Source organism: Lontra canadensis, unplaced genomic scaffold (assembly GCF_010015895.1).
Source record: "Lontra canadensis isolate GAN:19392208 unplaced genomic scaffold, GSC_riverotter_1.0 scaffold20, whole genome shotgun sequence".
NCBI lineage: Eukaryota > Metazoa > Chordata > Mammalia > Carnivora > Mustelidae > Lontra > Lontra canadensis.
Genome location: NW_022631014.1, coordinates 19,133,248 through 19,147,646, shown reverse-complemented (window position 1 = coordinate 19,147,646; position 14,399 = coordinate 19,133,248). Strand labels below are relative to the sequence as shown.

The following is a 14,399-nucleotide window of genomic DNA, read 5'->3' as shown; positions in this document are numbered from 1 at the left end:
GAGGTCTCAGTTTATCTTTATTTTCAGAATTGTATGACTCTCTCTGTTTTACGATATCTGTACTTCAATATAAAAATGGAAAATTCAGTTTACCCAAAATTTCCAAAAACTCTTTGAAAACAGCTGCAGTCCTGAGTTTACTTTGGGGACCAATATAAAAAGCTGTCACTGGGTTTCAGCTGAGGTTTCAGAATGCCTTCAGGCTCTGGGGCACAGCCGGAAAATGACCTTCCCCGTGGTGCAGGAAGGAGGTAGTTGGAGCGTAAGCAGTAATCAGGACCCTGGGCTCCCTCTGCCACATCTGTCCTGAGTACTGGGCAGGCCTGGTGGGACACAGTTATGGTGGGCCATTGCTCGGGAAACTCAGAGCCTGGGCTGTGGGTCCTATATCAAACGCCAGAACTCGGCTCTAAACAAAAGCACAAAGGTGATATTCTTTTTTACAGAAATGGAATTAGCTTGATCGCGCAAGAAAGTGTATTAGTTTGACAGAACCCCCACTGGCCTATATGGCATCTTTGTGCAGACTACTAAACTGCAGCCCTTCGTCTAGAAACTTTACTTCCCTGTGTCAGAAAATTCAGAAAACCGGCTGCTGATTTTGTTTCATTGTGGGGGGCGGGGAACGACACTCTACTGCCATCTTGTGGAAGATAGTTGTAATGCATTTACATGTCCAGGATATCTGTGATGTGAGGGGCACCATCCCCTTTACAAGCAGTGCACAGCCTACACTACTGTACCTAGCACTCACTAACCATGAAGGGGGACTGTGTTTTAAGAAATGGCCTTTGAGCTTCATAGACAGGGCAAACATCAGTGGCTCCAACCTTCCATCGAAGAGACTACACACAGGTTAGGTGGGACAAAGTGTTCTGAGATGCTGCGGTGCTGGAGCAGGGCACAGAGTTTGCAAAGCTGTTTCTGAGAGCAGCATTCCAGTCATTCCAGAGGTGTGTGTATGGGGGGGGGTGATTCTTAAGACTAACGCTAACACTACTTGATAGAAAAGAGCTGGCTTCTAGATGCCTGCAGGAGACAATGGTGCCATTCACAGCATTGGTAACAAGTGTCACCCTTAAACGTGAGCACATGCTAGCTACATGAGACAGGGAATCCAGGTACTCTAAGTCTTTGCTAGATGGTTTGCACACTCTATTTCAAATCCTGACGCTGGCATAGCCATGAGAAAGTGAATCGACTTTTGTGCCGCTTGGAGATGAACAAGAAAAGTCTGTTCAGCAGGACAAGGTACAGTGATGCTCCTTAGACCCAGAACCGTATCGGCTATCCCTCTGCCTCTCTTCCATGGGTGTTGATTCACTCAGTAAATCAGACCAAAAAACATGGAGTACTGTATCAGCTACCTCATGCTGCATAACAAACCACCCCCAAAGTTTAATGGCTTAAAAGTGACAAACGTCCATGTAGCTCACAGGTCTGTAGGCAGGACTGAGCTGAACAGGGGGGCTGTCTTGTCCCAGCTGGACGTGTCATGTGTGCGCCTGCAGGTGGCTGGGGGGTTGGCTGGTCTAGGCGGGCCTCAGCTGGGTGCACTCTCCCTGAGATCGGACTCAGTCATATGGAGGCCAGGCAGGGTCCTGAGGGAGCAAGCAGAAGCGTGCCAGGCCTCTTGAGGCCTAAGTGTGGAACCAAATTGTCAGAACAAGTCACAGTGCAGATTCAAGGTAGGGCGTTGGCCCCTGTCTCCGGCTGGGAACCGCCACAGAGTCCTGCGGTAAAGGGCCTGGATGAGGGGAATGCAGGATGGCGGGCATTTTTGCCGTTTATCACTCCTCCCAGGTTCAGGGGATATGCTCAGCTCCGGCGACAAAACAGGCGAAATCCTACCTTCTGGGAGTCCTAAGACTTAAGATGAGTGGGAAAGAAAACGAGGGTACAGCTGAAATCCAGCTTGATCAGCACCACAGTAGAGATGAGTTACTTCTCTGGAACTGAGAGTGCATAACATGGGACCCGTGAAGCAGGCCACCCTCCGTGGGCAGAGTTCTGTGCTCCGGAATCTCATTCCCAGTCACAGCCAGCCTCAGCCTCATGATTATGTGCTCTTTAGCACAGAAGGTGCCTGTGACACATTTGCCCACATCTTTATCGTAACAGTATTCCAAGCAGTAATGCCTTAGACCTTTCCAGTAAGGCGAGGGTTGCCCTTCTGACCTTCTGTCGGTGTCCTCTGAGGGCCTTTTTTCAGAATATCCAGCCCAAGCCCCTGTTCCACATTCTTTGCAGAGAAGATGGTAGAGATTTAAGAAGGGAGAAAGTGGGGGGGGGGGGGGGGGGGGGGGGGGGTGGGACGTGGAGGGCAGGCTCAGAAAATGGGGTTCTGGTGCGTGCCGAGAAGAAACCACCAGGGCTGCAGAACCTGGGAAGCCAGGGTCTGTCTGCAAAACTGCCCATGAGGAGGGATGCTCAGAACACAAGGCCCTCACCAGTTGTTTGAAGAAAGCCTCCTCCCGGTCACTCGGACCACACCCACCCCTTCCCTGACTCCACTCAAAGTGGACCCTCGGGGTTCTCCTGGCAATGTGGGTAGAAATGCTTCCTGACAGCCGTCTTGACAGTTCTCATCTTCAGCGAGGCCAGTCAGCCCCTTCTTGGGGGCGGGGGGTGGGGCGAGGGGGGCGGGGGGGAGAGTTGTGACCATCCGGACTGTGGCTCAGCTCAGACTGAAGGAGTTAGGGGAGATGTGTGCCCGAGAGCTGGGCTTGCGTGATGACTCCCCCAGCTCAGGGCTTACACTTGCTCTTGGCAGTCCGCTGCAGACGTTTCTGGGGTGAGCTCTTCCCGGTGTGGCACAGACCGGCCAACAGCAGACTGAACGTGTATGGCTGTTGGAGTCCCTCCATTCAAGGGGGCTGACACAGGGGTTTGAGGGCGGGTAATTGATTCACAAGGTGACCCCAGGAAACACTGATCAGAGCAGGGAAGTGAGATAGGGAAGAGAAGGAAGCCAAGAAAGATGCCGTAACACCAGTTACCCCTGCCAGCATGTTCCACGGGGAAGCTAGTCATGTACCTGAGGGCTGTCATACCCAAGAAGAGGGGGCGGGAGTAACCCATAGCCAGTCATGTTTGAGGGCAGAGGCAGGAACAGATGTCTGACCTCAGAAACAGTGGCCAGTGAACAAAGGATGAGACATGCCTTGTCCCCCTGAGCATGGGAGAAGATCAGCTCTGGGCTGCAAAAATGGCTTACTGCCAGCAGTCAGTGATGACCTGGTGAGAAGAGCTAGAAACTCGCCCTCCAGTATGTGAAAAACTGTAAGGCGTCAGAGGGGAAGGCGTTTCCAGAACTAAGCTATAGCAAACTGCCATCCTGGATCCGGTGAGGTGCCAAATCTCGGGGAGTCCACACTTCTGGCTGGGGTGCAGGCAAGGCATGTCTCGTAGGTCTGCGAGAAAGATCTAGAGGGACAGTGAGGTAGACTGCAGACACTTTTACCAGCCTATTCTGGGAGAGCAGTATTTATCAATTACCCAACGACTAATGTCTCCCAGGATAATAATGGGTTTATCAAAGGCCAGATGAACTCAGGAAATGTCAAGTCCCTGAGTATCTTAGATCCTTTACTAAGGGTTTTATTAGACCCTGACTGTTCTTCTGTGCCTTCCATAACTCTCAAAGGAAGAAAGAATGCAGCATTTCCTAACCTTATTTGACCACAAAACCTGTTTTGCTCCCAAATACATGTCTTTGAGTCATGGTCAGTAACCAGGGTTCCCTGGCATACCATTTGGGAAACACGCCACAAGAAGCACTTTACAAGGAATAGTCAGTCATAAGATAGCCTGCAGCAAGTCCAAGCATTTGGAAGGTAGCACCACAAAAATGCTTTTCCTAAAGCGGTCTCATCCCAGGGGTTTTCCGAGCCCGCCCAGGTCTGTGAGTGTATCATCCCTCCTCCTCACCCAGGGGACCACCACTACTGATTCTCCAGCATTCTAACCTATCTTCTCCCCTCTCTGCCTTTCAGATGGGCTTCTTTCGCCGAAGGTACAAAGAAATCATTGAAGCTGAGAAAAACCGGAAAGAGAACGAAGATGGTTGGGACTGGGTCCAGAAAAACCAGTGACCTGCCACGCCAGCCACGTGACCCAGTCATTTTGCCCGTCGTCCTTGTTCTTTGTATCTTCCATATTTGGAAGAAAGAATCTTCTCCAGATTTTTCGGAGGCCCCACTGACGCTGTTCTCTTCCTCACGTTACCAAGCCCAGGAGCCAACCTGGGGTAGCCTCTCCGGCCAGGTCACGGGACTGGAGCCACCACCCATTTCCTTTCAGAAATGAACTCCGAACTTGGGAAAAGCAAGCACCAGAGCTGAGCGATATTTATGGATGCAACGTGCGTGGTCAACCCTCAGGGGAAAACTGTTACCTAAAAGTATTTTTATAAATACAAGCCTTTTATACTGATTATGTCTTTATATTTGTATCGATGTTTTATTATTTCTATTAAATAGTTCTATAATTCACTCAAGCACTGATATCTGGCCTGAAAGCTTGGAAGGACACATGCGTTCATACAAATTTTGAAGGATAAAAACCTGATCGTACTTTGGAACTTGCTGTTACCAGAGACATGAGGATAAAATAATCTGAAGAAGCCTCGTGGGATGAATCCGCCAAGCTGTGGGGCTGCGTGTGAGCTGTGGGGTTGCCGAGACCCCAGAAACGATTCACCTCTTCATGGCCAGGAGTCAAGCTCAAAGTAATGTGCTAAAGAGATATAAGTGGTTTTTCATATGTAGCTTTCATTGCGAGATTTCCAGCAGGCATTTGGATAGAAAAACCTGACCCTGGCACAGGTCCGCTCTCCATCACCTACACAGCAGACATCACACCCTCCTTCCACTTGGATTGATAGATGAGAGCTTGGAGCAAGGCCATTTGGTCATCTGGTAAACCTCAGAAGGGCATCTCATCCTGGACATCATGCGTCAGGGTCCACATACCACAAGGACTACATCAGAGCCCACCGAGCCTAGACTTGTGTCTGAATGCCGTGATACGTGGCCTTTTCATCGAGTTCAGAGGTCTCCACTTTCCCTGCCATTCCTGCTGTCCCAGCTCATGGTGACTGCGGATCCCTTCCCAGAGATGACCATTCAACCTGTCCTTTGTTTTTAAAATAGGGTTTGAAGTGCCGTTCCCAAAAAGCAGACTCTGATACAAGGATTTGTATGCAAGCAACTGATTAAGGGAGAGTCCCATGCCCAGGAGACAGCAGTAGGGGTGTGAGGGAAGCAGGATAGGAAAGGAGAGGAAACCAGGTGAGGGTGCCATTTCAGAGGACATCCCGTGGAGGGCAGCTTCAGCCTGATCCCGTGAGGAGCGGACCCAAACTGAGGCAAGGAAGCTGAGCTTTCAAATTCTTGCACCCACAGGAGGTTTCAACGTCCCACTCTCGGTTCCTGCTGGCAGACCGGCTCCGATAGCCCAAAGGTGGTCCTCTAAAGGAGAGCTGGAAATGCACCCAGCCCCCACCCTTGGGGGACTTCCAGAAACAATGTGAAAGAAAGGATGCACAGGGATCTGAGCATAGCACTGACATGCGCCTTGCCCCTGAGTGTGCGAATGCTGAGTTGTGGCCTTCGGTTCCAGTCTCCCCATTTGACAGTGTGTATTATCAGACGCACTGCTGCCCGGTTCAGAGTGCAAGGTGATTTTCTTAAAGGGCGATGACACGACGGGTGTAGTGTGCTCAGCACTGCGCCTGGTCCATCGTGAACACTCAGTGACTGGGGCAGCTCTGGCTGCCGTCCCCACAAACCATCTGCCAAAAGAAAAAACGTGGCTAAGAGCAGGGTCTGACAGAGTCCTCTCATTACGGCCCCTTATTACGGCCCATGGAGGCCCCCAGTACCTAACAAACGGCATCAAGTGGGAATGAAACAAGAAAGATGAAGGATCTTTCTCACAGGGTTGCTTTTGCTGGAAACTAACATGTTGGGGTATGCGAACATTGGTGCAAAAACACAGAACTCCACTCCAGAGAGGAGACAGATTTTCTGTGCCCGTATTCAGCTCATATTTGCAAAGACGTCTCATGCTTGGGCAGAATCAGGAGGAATCCTGGACAGCTGTGAACCCGGCATGGAACATGAGTTTCTTTTCTTGCCTCATTACGCAGCTGACTCTGATGCAGGAAGATGGTGTATGTATTATGTGACCCCTCGTGGTGAATATGGGAAGAGATGGCCACGCCAGAGGGTCCGTGGCATGAATGAGGCAGGTCTTAGAATGAAGTCAGGGATGTTGCTCCTAACGGAGGGATGGAGGCAGAGAGGTAACTGCTGGGCAGATGCAGGCAAAGTTCACCTGAGAGTTCACCTGAGACTTCCCTCCAAAGTAGTAAGGGCAGCTTTGAGTGGGTCTTAGTCACTCATTTCGAGGATTCTTACGGGGCCCCTGCAGGGCATCAGAAATGCAAGTTCCCCCGAGAACACTGCAGACACATTTTGCCTGGAGAGCCAGACCTCCCTTCAAGAAGAGTGCGGAGTGTGGATTCCTTTAGGAGACCCCACGTGTAGCTTTCCTGCGATGGATTCTCGTTCACCGTGTCACGCTGTCCTTTCATAAACCCCCTGAAGATTCTCCGGTGGCAAGCCTGGATCGGCGCCATGAGCAGCTTCGGACAAGCGCATCTATAGCCACTAACCAGCTTCCCACAAGGGAGGGCAGACGCACTGGGGGTGGGCTAGAGGGTGACTCACTCTGCTCCTGTGGGCAGTCTCGGAGCCAGGATCTCTTTGCCTCTGATCCATTCCAAATAGTAGACCCACGTGAGTAGTCATATACTCAGGAGATCACGAAGACTTCATAAGGCAGTTTAAAAAAAAAAAAAATGGCCTTGGCATCACCAGAAGCAAACTTTGGCAACGACTCCAGGAATCTGTCTGGGGAAGGCTGGTGCTTCTGTGTGTTAGATGGGGCCGAGTAACAGGTGAGTCAACAGGGAACGCTTTAACACGGTGATGAAGCAGCCAAGCACACTGTGAGCCCTCTCTCAGCGGGACATCTTACCAGCTCCATGGACAGCTCAGAAGCTGTCAGTAGGTTCTCCGGGGAAGCAGACAGGGTGAATGGCATCTGTGCATTACTCCTCCAGAATATTCTTTTAAAAGTCTGTAGCACGTTCCAATTTCTAACCTTCCCACTTGTACAGGTCCACTGTGGAATCCTACCAGATACTCTCTCTCACAGCTGCTGCCGCTTTTAGTTACGGATTCAGTATGGTTTTTGCTGTCAGAAATACGGAGACGGTTTTTAAATATGAAAAAGGACCTTGGTCAAAATTGAGGAAAATCTTGCCCTCTGTTCAAAAATGATTCTCTTCTACTTCGTTGATAACGGGACTCATGAGTTGGGAACATCTGCACTGTTGAGTGCTAGACCTGTCACCAAGAAGAGGCCATGAAGTTAGGAACAAGGAGGCGCTAGAAGGGAGTGGGTCCATTTTATGGGGACTGACAGGCACACATCAGGAATCTGCTCTTTCAGTCAGCTCTTCAGGAAAATTCCATCACCAGGAGGATTCCAAAGTCTGGTACATGTTGTAGAAAATGCAATAGTCCTCCTTCACCGAGTCACGCATAGCCTACCAAAGGGATTAAAAGCCAACAGAAAACTAGCAGGAACATCCGGGACCTGCTTTCAATGGGGAAATATAAAAGATCCCCCATGATATGTGTGCTGTATGCCACCTGTTAAAACCCTAGCAGGGTCATTTTTTAAAGGTTATTCGACTATTATTTTTGAAAAAGGCATGATGGCCAGGGGAATGCAGTTACACATAAGTCATGTCGGAAATGTGCATCTGATGAAACCTACTATCCCTGACTCAAACTTCCGGAATTTAGAGGCGCTGCAAAAGGACGGTCATGCAGGGAAAGGGCCCTGTAGAAGACAGAAGGCGGGCAGTGAGTGTCATTTCAGAAATGTTCCAATGGACAGGGGTTTCCGGGATGTTTTGTTCTGCTATTTAGAGGGGTGGTATACAGAGTGGAGAATATTTTCTGAAACAAAGAATGGCTGAAGGGAGGATACAGAGCCAGTAGGGCCAATATGAACTTTCTAGAATGTCTTCTGATTTTCAGCACATTAGGGGAATAATGGACAAATTTCCCATGTGGTGCAATGCTTTATAGCACAATGATCTAGATTTCAGACTTTGTTAAGGTTTTTTTAAAAAATTCTAATGTGCATGGTGTGATGGGCAGAGTGAGTTTAAAAGCTTTAAGAGTGATTAATTGCATGGCAGACACCCACGCTAACTTCACTTCCAGAACCTGACTGATGCATCCATATACATTTCCGTTGAGGAATTTTGGTGGGAGGGGTGCTTCTCCTTACAAAGTCACATGTATTAAAGTCTATGCAGTCACTTCTAATTCACTTGCACTGTTTGGGAAATGCAGGTTTACAAAAATACACGTTTGGAATAAAAAATGGCTGCAAATGATTCAGGAGTTTGATCTGTGATTTCTTTGCTAATGCAGAATTTGAACCTTTCTAGAATGTTGAAGGCGGGCTTTGAATGCGGTCATGAGCATTGCAGAGCACATGCTGGTCTATCTAGTCGTGCACGAACAAACCCTCAATGTGGCTGAACTCTCCTCCATCCTTGGCCACCATCCCTCAGCCACCACCTTCACCCACCTGCCCGGGGCCACACCCTGGGACCTTGACCTTAAGATAAAAGTGCCCAAATTTAATGGAGTGGATTCCTCATTGTTAGTAGACTGCTTCCACATGTTTCCACCAGTCACCAAGCATTTTCCCAGGATCTTTTTGGTAGCGTTTACAAACATTGTGTTCTCTTAGATTTGTGATCTCCCTCAGTCTAGTTACTTCCTTGTTCTTACCGCAAGTGTTGTTCACCTGTGTGTTTTTCTCTTTTTCCCTCAGAGGAGACCAATAAAGATCTATCTGTTTTACCAGTCTTTTTCAAGAATAAGCCTTTGGCTGTCCCAATCAGATCTACTGGGTTTTGTTTTCTATTTCATTAATTACTGCCTTTATACTTGTTAAAATTGACTTTGCTGCCCTGTAGTTAAAATTCATGCACAAACACACTACACAGAAGGGGGTGTGAAAGATACACACCAACGGGTTAAACATGGTTGCCCTTAGGTAGATGGGAGTGTCAACGTTTTAGCTTGCTTTGTTGTTGTTGTTTACTTAACTGAATTTTAGTTTTCTACAATAAGCACGCATTTCTTTTGTCACAATGAAGCATATGCAAATTATTTTTTCAGTAAAATTACATCTGGGAAAGTGTGAGTTGCTAAGCCAAAAGAGATCCCAAATTGCAAGTCTAGAAAGGGAAGAGATCTGTTTGCAACAAAGAGCACTGATGAGCCTGACTGCGAGGGCAATGGTCCAGTGAGTAATTTCAAGCCTTTTAATTCCGGATGCTTCCCGGCTTCACAGGACCTGCCACCATCACTAATACTAATTAAGTACATTTCTCTAAGGTTGCCCAACCTGTTTCCTTAAGCCAGGAGAAGGTCTGGACAACCTCAAAAGAATCAAAAGATACAAAATGAGGAGGAAGAAAAATCACCAATTAGTAATGCCAGCTCCCTTCAATTGAGAGTTTTTTCAGTCCTTTTTTACAGTCCACTGGATTGCCTCTGATCTTTAAAGTCTGCCTGTTCAGCAGGTTACTGTGCTTAGTAATAGAATTAATGTAAGTGCATACTTAGAGCTCTGCCTACATTATCAGGCCAATTGGCAGCTATCCATCAGCAAAGCCGCCTGACCCTGAGATCACGTCTATGCATTCTATGCACACATCCCACTGAAGTGGGTAGGAGAGGGTTTCACCATCTCTGGGCTGAATCCTGAAACCGTGCCATCTGGGCTTGCTGCCAGACTTCTGCTCTGCCTCCAGGTTTAGTCCAGATCATTTTATACTTTATTGAATATGATTCTTCTATAATTGAAAAAGATCCTAAAGGGGTGCCTGGGTGACTCAGTCATTAAGTGTCTGCCTTTGGCTCAGGTCATGGTCCCAGGGTTCTGGGGTCAAGTCCCACATCAGGCTCCCTGCTCACCGTGAAGTCTGCTTCTCCCTCTCCCACTCCCCCTGCTTTTGTTCCTTCTCTCACTATCTCTCTCTGTGTGTCAAATAATTAAACTCTAAAAAAAAAAAAAAAAAAAAGAAAGAAAAAGATCCTAAAAATTAAAACAAATCACAGCAAAGGTATAACTAGTACCCTCTGAAACCCCCCGATAAATGAAGAAACAGGGGGCACTTTTAAAAGTATTTCCAGGAAACCTTTCTTCTAAGAAATGACAGATTAAGAAAAATGAAATTCTCTCCAAACTGACAGCTATTCAGAACTCACCTTACCAGTTAAGAGAATATCTGGCTCCACATAATAGGAAAAAAGCCAGAATAACATTGGTTTGAACATGATAGAAGTATGTTCCTCTTTCACATTAAAGAAGACCAGGTCTGGGTCATCAAGTTCTCATAGAGCAGATTCATAGATCATCAGGATAGCAACTCCTATCTTTCTAGGCATGTCGTTTCCATTCTTAAAGTTGTTTCATGATTTCGGATGGCTACCAGGGTACCAGCCATCATGGCAACATTCCAAGCCAACAACAGAGGAGGAGGAGAAAATGGCACATGCCTCCTCCCTTTTAATTAGCCTTCCCAGAAGTTCCATACAACACTAACCAGGAATCAGTCATTAAAAAAATGTGCCTGCCCACGAAGATGGGGAGCATATTATTAAGGAATAAGAGGAGTATACATAATTTTTAAAGATTTTTTTATTTTTAAGTAATCTCTACACCCAACATGGAGCTCCAACTCAGAACCCTGTGATCAAGGGTAACATGCTCTACCAACTGAGCCAGCCAGCGGAAGTCAATCACCGGACACTGAAGACAACTAACACTTGCCACCCACACCATGTATAAGATATGCAGAATATAACTGCCTTAAATCCTAAGTACATACCTTTTCAATCCCTAAGTCTGACTGGATGTGAGCAAAGGGAGAAACTTTATTTACGGTGGGGGTGGGAACCTCAGCTGCACAGAGTTGGTTAATCAAGTTTATGCCCATACAAAATCTTTTTTTTAAAGATTTTATTTATTTGACAGAGATCACAAGCAGGCAGAGTGGCAGGCAGAGAGGCAGGCAGAGTCAGGGAGAGGGGGAAGCAAGCTCCCCGCTGAGCAGAGAGCCCGATGTGGAGCTCAATCCCAGGACCCTGAGATCATGACCTGAGCTGAAGGCAGAGGCTTTAACCCACTGAGCCACCCAGGAGCCCCTATGAAACCTTTTCTTGATTTGTGTCTTCTCTTTTACCCAGCCCACCGCATTTCCCTCTCTCCCAGAGGCACCTAGTCTGATGAATGGAACACGTGGCCTTAGAAATATACCTGGTTTTATTTTGTGTGTTTCACTAAAGTAGTATTGAGCCTAAGAGCTCGTGCTGTGTTTTATTTTTTAAGGATGTACTCACGTAGGCGTGTTTATATACCTAGTTTCTTGTTTCTGGTTGCCAACACCTCATTCTACATTAAGTTTCCACTGCATTTTACTTCCCCAGCACCTCTGGAGGAGACCTTGGCTACTTCCATGCCTGTGGAAAGGAACATCTTCTCCCATGGCCCCTCACGGACCTGAGCTAGAAACTTTCCTGCTATGGATTTCACAGACTACATCTTAAGTTGCTTACAGTTTCATTCTAGTGGAATGTGTTTGATGGCCATACACAGGCATCACTTGATATTCTTTTTTTGAAGTACAATTAACATACAGACTTATATCAGGTTCAGATGTACAACATAATGATTCAACAATTCCATACATTACTTAGGGCTCACTATGGTAAGTGTAGCCACTATCTGTCAGCAATGTTGTTACAATTTTATTGATGGTATCTCTTATGCTGAACTTTTCATTTCCATGATTTCTTTTCTTTGTAGCTGGAAGTTTGTACCTCTTAATTCCTTTTATCTGTTTCACCCATCCCCCACCCATCCACCTCCCCTCTGGCAACCACCAGTGTGTTAAGTCTGTTGTTTGTTCCTTTGTTTTGTTTTTAGATTCCACAGGGAAGTGAAATCATATAGTATTTGTCTTTCTCCGTATGATTTAAATCAGTGGGTATAATACCCTCTAAGTTCAGCCACGTTGTTGCAGATGGCAGAATCTCATTCTTTTTTATGGCTGAGTGATATCCCATTTTATAGACATACCATAATCTTCTTTATAATTCATCTGTGGATGAAACACTTGGGTTGCTTCCCTCTCTTTGCTACTATAAATGATGCTGCAATTAACATAGGGTGCATGTATCTTTCCAAGTTAAATGTTTTCATTTTCTCTCGGTAAATAGTAATGGAATTACTGGATCATAGGGTAATTCTATTTTTAATTTTTTAAGGGGTGGGGGAGGGACAGAGGAGGAAAGAGAATCTTAAGGAGGCTCTGTGCTCAGCCTGGAGCCTGGAGCAGGTCTCAATCTTACAATCCTGAGATTATGACCTGGGCAGAAATCAAGAGTTAGACGTTTAACCAACTGAGCCACCCAGGTGCCCCTCTACTTTTAATTTTTTTTTTAATTTTTTTTTTAAGATTTTATTTATTTATTTGTCAGAGACAGAGGGAGAGAGAGTGAGTGAGCACAGGCAGACAGAGGCAGAGGGAGAAGCAGGCTCCCTGCCGAGCAAGGAGCCCGATGTGGGACTCGATCCCAGGACGCTGGGATCATGACCTGAGCCGAAGGCAGCCGCTTAACCAACTGAGCCACCCAGGCGTCCCTCTACTTTTAATTTTTTGAGGAAACTCCGTATTGTTTTCCACAGGGTCTGTACCAATTTGCATTCCCACCAACTGTCCATGAGGGTTCCTACTCAGTGGTGAACAACTCAGATCTCTCTGTTCCCTCCTTATTCCCTGCAAAGGTAACTCTTTCCCTGGGGGACTTGCAACATAAGAACCACAATATAGATTGCACACTCCAACGATTATGGATGGTATAGCTTCCTCGAGGGATCCTATATTTCAGGACAGGAAGCTCTAAGACACTATACATTTGTCATTAAAACATTTAGTAACTCCTTCTACAATAGAAACACTATTTTCCAGGCTTTTCTGAAATGTGATGACCACCCACGGGCTCTCTATGTAAGAATTCCCCAGGATATTTGTAATATCAAATATCTATCATGTTCTCATGCTGCGTCCAAACCTCTTGACAGATGACATGTGAGATATACAGTAGAGAGGTGTGTTTGAGAAGATAAGCCCTCGATTTAGGCAGATCATGGGCCAACACCCAGCAGGAGAAAAGAGGAGCAGAGGGCCATACCAACTAGGTTGCTGAGAGACAGGTGACTGGCAAAAGAGAGCTCTGGTTATTGATGAGGCAGTGCCCTCCCCCCACTACCACTATCCCACCATGTACCAGAACTTGGTCTAAGGGACCTTAGAAAATAAGCTCACCTATAACCCCCAAGCCAGATGGATACAGAGAATCATACAGCGGAATCATGATCATGCCTGAAGAGGGGATTCCAGAACGTTCAGTTGAATGAGTCTGGCTTACGTACAGATATTTGGGTATGGGGTCATTATGGCTTTGTCTGTGCTTTCATGAACAGCAAGGTCTGGCACACATCAGTTACATCTAGACTCTGAATCTTGGAATTGTCACCTACTCTGGAGATCAATCGTTATGGAAACTTTTTTCTTCAGCGTCCCCAAAATTACATTCCTCCACCTTCTATCAAACATTCTATTCCATCCAAGGGAGCATTCATGTGATTTCTCCACCCCATTGGTCATCACTACCAGAACTTTGGGAGCTCCCTCTGTTTTCCCAGCACTCCCAACCATCTGTCCCCAGCCTCCCTTTTCCCCCCTTTTTTGAAAAATTGTGGTAAGTTTACAGTTTACCATCTTCACCATTTTTAATGCTACAGTCAGTGGCATTGAGTACATCCATGTTCTTTGGCAACCGTCACCACCATCCCTCCACATAGCTCTTTTCATTATGGAAAACCAAAACTCTGTACCTGTTAAGCAGGTCCCATTCTCCCCTCCCCGCCCCAAACCCTAGCAGTCACCCTTCTACTTCCTGTCTCTAGGATTTTGACTATTCAAACTACCTCAGGTAAGTGGGATAGTACAACGTTGATCTTTTTGTGACTGGCTTATTTCACTCAGCATGATGTCCACCAGGTCCATCCACATTGTAGCATATCTCTTTCCTTCTAAGAATTCTGTAGAATTCTCTTTCCTTCTAAGGTTGGATACTATTCCGTTGTAGGTACATACCACGTTTCCCTTCTCCATTCACTGGTTAACAGAGCACTTGGGTTACTTCCACATTTTGGCGACTGTGAAT

At 46.7% G+C, this 14,399-nt stretch overlaps 1 protein-coding gene across 1 annotated transcript in view; it reads left to right on the top strand.

The window, feature by feature from the left end:
• The window catches only part of ITGA9 (integrin subunit alpha 9), a 326,387-nt gene extending 321,894 nt beyond the window's left edge, over positions 1–4,493 (top strand). Inside the window, exon 28 of the mRNA XM_032861219.1 lies at positions 3,996–4,493. Coding sequence (XP_032717110.1) covers positions 3,996–4,094 — 99 coding nt within the window. The 3' untranslated portion in view covers positions 4,095–4,493. The remainder of the gene's footprint in view (positions 1–3,995) is intronic.
• Positions 4,494–14,399: the final 9,906 nt, after the last annotated feature.